This window comes from Salvia miltiorrhiza, chromosome 7 (assembly GCF_028751815.1).
Source record: "Salvia miltiorrhiza cultivar Shanhuang (shh) chromosome 7, IMPLAD_Smil_shh, whole genome shotgun sequence".
Lineage (NCBI taxonomy): Eukaryota > Viridiplantae > Streptophyta > Magnoliopsida > Lamiales > Lamiaceae > Salvia > Salvia miltiorrhiza.
Window position 1 is genome coordinate 31,314,510 of NC_080393.1, and position 10,963 is coordinate 31,325,472.

At 29.3% G+C, this 10,963-nt stretch overlaps 1 protein-coding gene across 1 annotated transcript; it reads right to left on the reverse strand.

Annotated features, from left to right (window-relative positions):
* Positions 1-5,820: 5,820 nt before the first annotated feature.
* Positions 5,821-9,830, reverse strand: LOC130995978 (uncharacterized). The gene is made up of 7 exons (XM_057921511.1): positions 9,612-9,830; positions 8,621-8,893; positions 8,430-8,485; positions 8,245-8,323; positions 8,022-8,160; positions 7,149-7,262; positions 5,821-6,247 (listed from the first exon to the last, which is right to left on the reverse strand). The coding sequence occupies exons 2-7, from the start codon at positions 8,788-8,790 to the stop codon at positions 6,056-6,058; spliced, it is 750 nt and encodes a 249-aa protein (XP_057777494.1). The 5' UTR covers positions 8,791-8,893; positions 9,612-9,830; the 3' UTR covers positions 5,821-6,055.
* Positions 9,831-10,963: the final 1,133 nt, after the last annotated feature.

A 10,963-nucleotide genomic window follows, 5' to 3' on the forward strand; every position in this document is an offset into this window, starting at 1 on the left:
AGACTTTATCAAGTTCAGAAGTTTGTTGGGAATGACAAATCAAGTTTAAGGGGGGAGTGTTGAAATATAAAAATAAACTTGATTTTTTAAGTGAAGATATTTGTATTAGAAATATCTATAATATAAGAGAAAACACTAAGAAAAAAAGAAAAAAAAATAGAATTGTGCACATGTTGGAGTGTAGGAATAGTCTAGATTAAGAACTATCTAGAATAAACTAGCCTTAATTAACTTAAGGCGGTTAAGTAGACTAACCGACTCTACACCACTATATATACATGTAAAATGTACTCTTGAACAAGTGAAGAAAAGTAAATAAGTAAATTTGCTCTCATAAGCTTTTTCTCCTACATATGCACACGCACACACACACACACACACGTCCACATATACTCAAGAAAGTAGCCAAAATTTAAAGAAATTCATTCCTCCAATATTTATTAATCTCTCCCATTATTCTTTTTATATTCCAACATTGATTTGGGGGTTTGGATTTGGGCATTATGAATCGAGAGCAGAGAGCCGACCTACGACGTCGACGACGGTTGCACACTGTCATTGGTTGTCGAAGCACTAACGTTCAAGCTCGCTGATGGAACACAAAAGTTTGAAAGATGAGCTAACTCCTTGCCATTGCGCACAACAACGTATCTCCCGTCACACAACGGGTCTGCTCACGTCGCCCGTTGCACCGGCATCCAAGCCCGTAAAGTGGGATGCGTTACAAAGAAACTGCAACGCCGACTCGAAGTCGAGATGCAGACAGCTGTAATTGGTTGGAGTTGTCCGGTGATGGATTTGTTCCGAACCATGTTCGAATATTGTTACCAACAAGTTGAAAAATTTAATCCCAATTCTAAACTATTTAATTCCAAATTTAATTTCAAAATCAAATTTAATTAAGCCATATTCAAAATTACTAATTATATAGATAATTACTTAATCACAAATTTATAAATATAATTATATAATTAAACAATAGCTCCTTAAATTCCGTGCAAAAAAAGCCTTAATTTTAACGGACGGAACGAGTACAAGTTATCAATATGGGTATTTCACCTTATTAAACACTTCTTTATATTACCTACGTATGTCAGTGACACAATTTCTTCCAAAAAAGAATAATCTATCTATTATATAATAGGTTAATTACATATTGAAGACCCCACATTCATCCTTAATCCTAGGTGGCATCTTGTCCATTCACTATTCTTTGTTATCTTAAATCATTTATCCCACATTGAAAACATATTAAATTTTAGCAATTCATTACCTAAATAAAAAGTCATTCGTCATTCTTACATTAGACATTCATATTCCCACATTGATATTATCTTAAACTTTATATATCATGGAAAAATTTGAATTACTATAAAATATAAATTTTTGTATCTACCAAGTGAGTTAAAATTGTATGTTTGTCACATAACTATGACTTCCATTATAATACATCCATAACATAAAATATGAGAAATTAAATTAAATTGCTGCAAAATATAAATTTAATAATTAAAAATGACACATTTAAAATATATATAATAATAAAATAATTACAAAAAATAGTAACGGTGAAATTATATCACAATGAAGTTCATAATTTTTTTTATTTTTACTCCTCAAAAAATTTAGGTCCCACGTCAAACTTTTAGTTGACATAATCATTTAAATAACTTAAACAAAAGAACAATAAAATTCAACTTCCATTTCACAAGAAAATATATTTGTTTGAGATATTGTAGTTTTTATAAATTCTAGACAAAACAATAAAAGAATTGAAAAAAAAAAATAGAATAGAAAATTTTATTTAAACTTTTTAGCATATGCATTCAAAAGTTTGTAATATCATGTCAAATGATATTTCTATTTGAATTTATCATCATTTTTAATCCTTTATTATTTATACATTTGTATTAAATTTTTGTTTTGTATTGTTCGAATTTGGATAGAGATGAATAATCAATTAAGGTAGAAGATTATATTTGATTATCTAGATATTTTATAAGTTTAAATAAGATTGAGTAATGGTGAGTATTACTATAAATTGGTCCGAAATCAATGTATAGTAAATTTTTTTTTTTTTTTGTTTTCAAATGACTACGGGTACGGATTTATAATTTCGGTATGAATTTCATCAATTATACAATATCCAATATCAAATTTAAATTTGATTTTTTATATTTTGTTAGTCATATTATTTACTATTTCATCTATCTATCTATTATATATAGAGCTACATATTGGAAAGCTCTCCACTATTTTATATCTTATATGGCACTCTGACAATTTAGTATTTGTTTCTCTCAATTTTACATATATTATATGACATTTTTACCATCTATCCCACATAGAATTTATACCAAACTTCATCAATTCATAACCTAAATAAAAAGGTTCAATCTCCCATGAATACATTAGCTCTTCTATCTATCCTGCATTGATTTTCTATTAAATTTAATCATGGAAAAATCTAGATAAAGAAATATTTATAATATATGTTTCAAATAATAGTTTTCCACATTTTTTTTAGTTACAATAGTTTTTCACATTAAATTTATATTAAACTTCATAATTCGAAGTCTAAAATATTATACTTAGATTTCAATATTTGCAAACCTAAATAAAAGTATAGATGTTTTTGAAATAAATAGGTTCTTCAATTGAATTTGGTCATATAAAATACATAAACTAATACTTCAATGTATTTTAAATAAATAAGTTATTCAATTTAATTTGATCATATAAAATAAAGAAAATGATACTAAGATATATATATATATATATATATATATATATATGTGTGTGTGTGTGTGTGTGTGTGTGTGTGTGTGTGTGTGAAATAAATAAAATTTTCAATTTAATTTTTCATGTAAAATAATTTGAAATAAATCTTCATTCCCACATTAATCTCATAATGATATATCTAAATAAAAGGCTTAATCTTCATTCATATATTAGCTTATCATCGTTCCCACATTGATATTTTATCATTCCGCATTGATCTTTATTGAACTTCACCATGAAAAAAAACTTAAATAAAAAGATACTTTTGAGATGCATTTAAAATAAATAGATTCTTCAATTTAATTTGATTATGAAAAATAATTTCAAATAAATTATCATTCTTGAATTGATCTAACACATTCTCATATATATTGAATCTATATTAAATCTCACAATTCAAAATTTAAATAAAATGATTATTAAACTTTACCCTTTAAAAATCTAAATAAAAAGTGTCTCAAAAAATTCTAAATAAAAAGATACTTAACTTTGAAAAAATAATAAAAATATATTTAAATATATTTGAAATAAATAGGTTCTTATTGTTTGAAATTTTATCGAGATTATTAACCAATTATTGTTTGATGTTTTATTTGTTTATATACATATTTTATAAATTTAAACAAATTCGAGAAATCAATTGATATTATTATATGGGTTTAGGACGAGAATAAGTTTAAAATCATCACATATCTAATAGGAAAATGGAATACTCCTATGTGGCATCATCATATTTTTGCATATTTATTTATCCTAATTCTCCAAACATTTTCATATTTATTCATTCTTATTTATCTAAATCTTCTCATCCCACATTGATTTTTGAAGAGATTTCACCAAAATAAAATCTATATAAAAAGATGTTCTTACTCTCCAAACCAAAAATCCACATTTAATTGGTGGAATGATTGAGATTAATACAATTTGAATTGCTTTGTCAATAAAAATTGATCAAATTTAGTTAGTTAAATAAAAAATTATTTAATTTTATTTTTAAAAATAAATACTTGTGATTAAATAAATTATATTTCTTCATTTTAATTTGGTCATAAAATAAGATACAATTTGCATATATATTTTTTTCTTTTTTGGATTACACATTGATTTTTTTTTTAATGAAAATTTACCAATTGAAATACTAAATAAATTGATATAATATAATTTGAATATACATCAATTTTCTCAATCCTTAAACGAGATGATTCTCAGAACTTAGTTATGGTCTTTTAAACTTCAAACAAGATGATGCTCACGATCCAGTTTTATTATTTCAAACTCCATACGAAATGATACTTTGTCAGTTATGGTATTTTAAGCTCTAAATAAGATGATGCACAAAAGCCTGTTATGATTTTTCAAGCTCCATAGAAGATGATGTTTAGAAGTTAGTTATTATCTTACAAGCTTCCTATTGTATAATCTCACAAGTCAGCCATGGTCTTTCAAGTTGCTAATGAAAATGATGTTTAGAAGTGAATTATGATATTTAAAGCATCAGAGATGTTCAAACGATTGACGCATTAAGTCGGGTATAGTATTTTAGGGTACAGACGAAATAATGCTAAAAAATTTGACGTTCAAAAGTCAGATATCGTGTTTCGAGTTCTTGATTGATGTTACAGACTTGAGATGAGATGATGTTTAGATGACAAATGAAATCTTAAATTAATTTTTATCCGTTAATGTAGAAAAATTGTACAAAATTTATATAAAAGAGTATTTTTATTATTCTAACAAAAAATTAATATTTAATTGACGAATATAATTGAGATTAGTAGAATATAAACTATATTACATCAAGTTAAACTAATAAAAATATAATTATATTATATAAAAATAATATAAATAATTTAAATCATAATTTAAAATCTCGTCGAATTTTGACCGGGGGTTATAAACTAGTTAAATAAATTGCGATTACATATCCCAGAATTCATATAAACAGACCATATTATCCATATCGTGTACGGACTGGAGCAAGCTGACATTACGTGGTAATTTTGTGGGCTAGTGTTTTTATAGGTTATAGCATTTATAGATTGTGAAATAGTAATAAATTGATCTCACCTTCTAGCCACTGGAAATTTAAAGCTATCTTAACTACGATCCATGTTTATATCAATGAAATGTATTGTTCACCTCACACACTTCAGTTGGATTTGCCAATCTCAAACTACACCGACTCGTTTTAATTAAAATTCAACCAAACTGTTTATACCTGCACGAATCAATGCCCTATCTTTTATTTATAAATTGTGCTGTTTAATGACCATTCACCACCGAAAAATTATGATAAGATTGAAAACAGAAACAGTTACATACCTATCTATTATATTTATATCCCTCCAACTTCAAATATATATAGAAATATCGGAATCAATTAATGTGTGTGTCCACTAAATGATGTAAACTGGAATATCCCGTGTTTATTATCTTAATTACACTTTTTAAACATGAATATTTAGATACACTGTTTTGTCCTTGGATTAGTGAGTCATATTTGTTCTCCAATATTGCGTTTACTTTGATGGATGACATTTTCCATCATTTTCACATGTTCATTATGATCAATTTTTTTTTCCAAACAAGGTGGAATATTTTCAAGGGCAGCTCTTTTTTACTCATTTTCTCTCAAATGTTAGATAATATTTTCCAATGATAGCATTGTGAAAATATTTTTCAAACATTTTCTCATCTTTTCATATTTAGTAAAAATATGATAAAAAAGAGAGAAAAATATAGTATTTCTCATCTTTTCTTATGCATTATTTTTCAATGAATTTTTTACATCAAAGTAAACGCACCCTAATACATATAAACATACGAGTCACGTTCCGGTCATGCTTTATTCCAACCTGATAATAGGAAAGAGAGAAGTAAAGAAAATGTAATTAACTTTAGTTGATGATTCTTGGACACGTCATTGACAACATTCAAGTGCATATACACATTCAATACTAGCTGTACATTGCATAGTGTGAAGATTTTATTAAGTATAGCTCAATAAACATCTACCATAGAGCCCATATAGCAATGTAATTGAATAAAGAATTGATTTTCATTTAATTTTCACCTTCCGAAATTGCGCACTTACTCTAAAGGCAGCAAAGTCTGCATAGTGTAGTACATACTGCTTGATGATGCAGTCAATAATGATACAGATAAATCCTTCTAGTATAGACAAATCCTTCCAACTATAGACAGGCTTCCAAGATGCATGTACAGAATGATTTTTCGGCAAATTCTGCGGATAAATTAGGACCCACCCGCGTACCTACTCCAAGAGTTTGTTGCAAGTGCCAACTCCAACTGCAGCAGCGAGATGCCAAGCAGCATGTAGATATGGGGTCTCAGGGAAATAGTCTTCACAAATAAAAAGTGCGCCACCTATAATTGACGACATTTTATGCACATTATGCGCCACCTTCAGGTCTGGATCTTCAACAGCTCGCTTCGCAAATGCAACCTAAATCAATAATCAGATGTCATAACTTTCAAAGATTGGGACTAAACTTCACTAGGGCACGGCCAGATACAGTTCAGATTTTCTATTAAAACAGCTTACGTGTATAACTGATTAGCAAACCATGAAAATGAAGTGGTCATTAACATTATCTCGTTATTATGTGTAGTTCATGATGCAGTTGGGAAATATGATAATTGGTAATGAAAGAGAGGATGGTCGTGCATATGTGTTGGAGCCTATCATTAACAATTATATCTTCTAAAAGGTTTTCAGGTGAAAGGTCCTCAAGATTATGCCCCTGAATTTACAAGCTTCAAAGGTCCAGACCTAAGTATAGAATGTGGACTCATTGATTGTCTTCAATGAAGTTGGCATAATTTGTCTTTTTTATTAAATAAAGTTAGATTAGTGCAATTTTTCCCATGTCCACCACGTATCCTAAATCTGGAAAACTTAAGATTTGGGATCGCATCCCCTCACCTGTGTCCGACACCCGCACCCACACCCGAGTCCGAGCAACATAGACCATCCCACACTAATCTCACAGGGAGGGAGAGAACATACAAGTTTTGAAGTTACACCTTTCAAACAACATTATGTAAGTCTGAGCCATTTTTGCTGAGACGGCATGTAATTAGTGACTTAAAAAAAATTAATAGCAAAAGAAACATACAAAAGGTGCATGTTAAATTTCCTACATATACTAATATTTTCCTTTATAATTTTGCTGTTACCATAATCTAATGGTGCTTTTTTGCTTCTGTAACGAAAATATTTTTCTTCCCCCTGAAAATTATAAGCAGCTATAGAATGGGTCATGAGTGAAGACAATAATACTATGATAGGGAAAACATCTACAATCTTCATTTACTAAATACCAGTACACAAGGATGCAGGCTACCTCCATTAATCCTGTGTGAACTGTTGTCACCATCACAGGCTGTATTGGTAGAAACAGAGCAGATGTGGCCATCAACAACTTTGAGTTCTCATTCCTTAGTGCTCTTGTTAAACACTGAAAGGAATTATGTGCTTTAAGAAGGTGAGCTAAGAAATTAAACAGTAAGACAGAGAGTTCAACACTAAAAGAAGTTATCAAATATATCCTTTAATTCACAAGTGAACACATACATATATAATGCACAAATGTCTTTGCACGTGGCGTTTACCTTTCTTAAATTATGGCTTCTTGATTGATTTTGCTATCTAGAAACTATAGTTTTGAGTCTTCACAATCATGTTGATTATTTCTTCTGCTAAAAGACTATAATAAAGCTTTAGTTAACTTTTTCCTGGTCTAATATTGCAACAGTGCAGGAGACAGCACAAAACACCATAGTACACTAAATGGTATACAGTAATTTCATTGAAAGGACTCACCTTCCTTATTAGCAAACTATAGGTAACAGGAATTTGTTCTATGGCTGAGACAATTCAAACGAGCAGTGGTTTATATTATGAACTTGTCAACGTTTGGTATCAAATTAAATTTCTTGAATACAAAATTGTAACTGACAGAGAGTACTACAATTGAATTTCAAGCAGCTAAAACACTCAAAATGTGTTAACCAAACAGAACTCTGTAACAACATAAAAATATTCATTCATCCTTAATTCCTGACAATTTTCACACCTAACAACATAACTTATTAATTTGGCAGAAACTAGACAAAAATTAGAGTTGCATTGGAAACTTTTTCTTCTAAGTATAGATCCGTAACTCAAAATAAATTTGGAGAAATGTAAACCCAAAGGTTTAAACATTAAGACTCACCACTGTTGACGTGGCAATCATTGTGTAGTCAGCCCATCTGAGATACTTCCTCCATGTCCCTCTTGAAGCATGATACAAACCTGATGCAACTCCTACTCCAATTAAGGAATTGACGTATATTTTACAGTTAAGATTTTTCCTGCACAGACCGAAGAAACTGTTAAGCAATAACATAAATTTTTAACTTCTGCTGATTTATCAGTGATGGATATGACATTATCACCTTGGGGCCTGAATCCCAAGTGCAATAAATGGAAGTGATGTAAGCACATTGACAACTCTTTCAGCAAGGCTTCTATCACCTAAAAGGAGCCAAAAACTTGTTAGTTAAGAAACTGAAGGCCAAAAGGATGAAAATAAGTTGCTAGAACTTCGTCTATACAAAATATCATATTGTTCCTAAAGTACCATTAGTACAGCAATGCATGGGCCTTAGGAAAGACGGTCTTTCCTGCCAAAGTTTCCTGATAAACAATGTACCTAAGGTTAGCAACAGAATAAATTACAAGGAAATACTTATTTACTCATAGAAGTTTGCTATGAATTGGTGAGAAAGAAACAAGACTGACAACTAATGTCGAAAATGAATCTAGACTCACATAGGTACTGGCCGTTGGCTGTATCTAACGCTGGAAGTTCCACAAGCTGGCCTATTCAACTCACCATGTTGCTTTATCTCCTGAACTGTAAATGGTGAGTGAGGCAATAAGTGAACCCCATGCACTCCATTTAACGCCTTACTGGGCTTCAGTGAACCCTCGGGAGTCATTTTATATGGCAAATTTGGCAATCAGTCAACCGGAATTGGCTGATTGCCAAAGGTGACATATAGGCCTCAGTATGGAGTAGGAGGGGTTCACCAATGCTTGTCACTGCAATTTATTCAAGCAGAATAAAACCTTAGTCAATATATCAGAAATTCTACCAAAAAATACCAAAATATTAAAAGCGAAAGATGTGATACAAGAAGAACAACCAACCGAAACTTCAATCTGAACAGTAAAACATTTAACCCAACCAGCAGAGTTAAATTTACTGCATGTTACATTGTTACTATCTGGATAGCCAAGGGGTTTGTCTGGCTATACAGATAAAACCCATAAAAAAAGGAAACCCTAATTCTCTCTCCTTCTCATATCCTACTTTGGTTAACACTTTTAATGATTTACAATCCAAAAAAAAAAAAACCTTATCTTTTAGTGAATTTCCTAATAAACACGATCAAATAACAACAGTGCAGGTGACGAGAGTTCAATTATGCAAATAGATTCCGTCTCATTCTATGAAGTGATTGCTGTGTTCAGTAATCAAGTTAAATTAACAGATCAGAGCAACAATAATCCAGAAAAAGAAGCGGGGAAAAAAACTATAAAAACAGAACACATTGCGTCCGAAATTGTAACATGATGGCAGTAATCCAGCTATGAAATTCAGAACTAAATCATCGACAAATAAACATAAAAAAGCTTTCCAACCGCTGCATAAAAATCCGAGAAATTAACAAACATAATTCTACTGGAAAATGTAAACGAGACGCCGAGTTATCAACAACGGAAAAAAAAAACTGTCATATGCAGGGCGAAAAATTACCGCGGGAATTGAGCTTTGGTGGAAACTTTAGCAGAAATATTGGGATTTATTGTCAAATTTATAAGGACTTGGTTGTAGGAAATTTCTAATTTGGGGACAACTATGGTCCAATCGATTTGGAGTTTTGGAGAGAGAGAGAGAATCTCTCTCAAGAATTGTTTTGTGCACGACAGCATATTCTCCTTACTCTCTCCAACTAGTTAGTTTCAACAAATGGTCAACGTTCCTTTATATATCAAGCTTGGTTAAAATACACACAGGCATAAAATAAAATTAAAGAATCAGAAAAAAAAAAAATTAAAAGTAATTTCTTTTTGGTCGGAATTTCTTTTTTTTCACACCGCTACCATCTATACATAAAATTTAAGGGTTGTGGCAAAAAAAATAAGCGAATTTTGAAAAAAATTGTAATTTTCACTTGAACTTTCAATTATGTCAAAATATAAATGAATTTATATTTTTATTGTAATTTACATCTAAATTTAACTTTTAATGAAACTAGTGTGCCCATCCGTGCGATGCACGGAAAATATCAAAATTAAACGACATGCTTAAATAAATAAATAAATTTAAAAATATATACCACATATGTTTTAGAAATAAAACAATCCACATAAATTACTCAATAAAATCTCAAATTTTAAAACATATATTTTCAACTATGTATAAAATGTAATAATAATTATAAAAATAATTTTAAATCATTTGATAAGGAAAATTAACATTACACATTATTATTATTATAGAGTATCATACGTCATAATAAATAAATAAATATTCTCATACACAAACATAAATAAAAAGTTGTAAAATTTTAACAAAAGAGAAAGAAAATAAAACATTTTAAAGTTATTCATAACTTATTCGTTTTAAATTTATTTTTTATGATTTTTATACCATATTAAATATTTTGTCATGGACTTAAATTTAAAATGCATATTAAAAAAATTTATTCATAAATCAAATTTGACGATGTTCAGAATAGAATTAAATTATATAAAAAATAGAGATAAAAATAGTGAAAAAAATTGATGAGAGAAGAGAGAGAGAGAGAAAAAAGAGGAAAAATTGGAGGGAAAAACTCCTCTTTTATATATTATATAGATTAGAGTTTAATTGACAGTCGAAACATCACCTGATCTTGGTTTAATTTCTGATAATGATGAGTATTTAGAAGATCAGATGTCTAAAAAAACAAAATTTAATATATTTGACTTAGTTTCGACTGTCAATTAAGCTTCAATTTTGTTGAAAGTCAAAATTAGGTGAAAATTGCATTAACAAAAATTTAAATTCACGTATGTTTTTTTACTTAAGTTCAGTTGAAAATTGCAACTTTTTTCAAAGTTCGT

Bases quoted from the DNA above. Each gene is read 5' to 3' on its own strand.
- LOC130995978 (XM_057921511.1), bottom strand. From the start codon at position 8,790: ATGACTCCCGAGGGTTCACTGAAGCCCAGTAAGGCGTTAAATGGAGTG. The intron at 8,324-8,429 runs GTACTTTAGGAA...GGCTCCTTTTAG, and splicing joins CATGCATTGCTGTACTAATG to GTGATAGAAGCCTTGCTGAA. The intron at 6,248-7,148 runs GTAGCCTGCATC...TTATTGATTTAG, and splicing joins TTCACACAGGATTAATGGAG to GTTGCATTTGCGAAGCGAGC.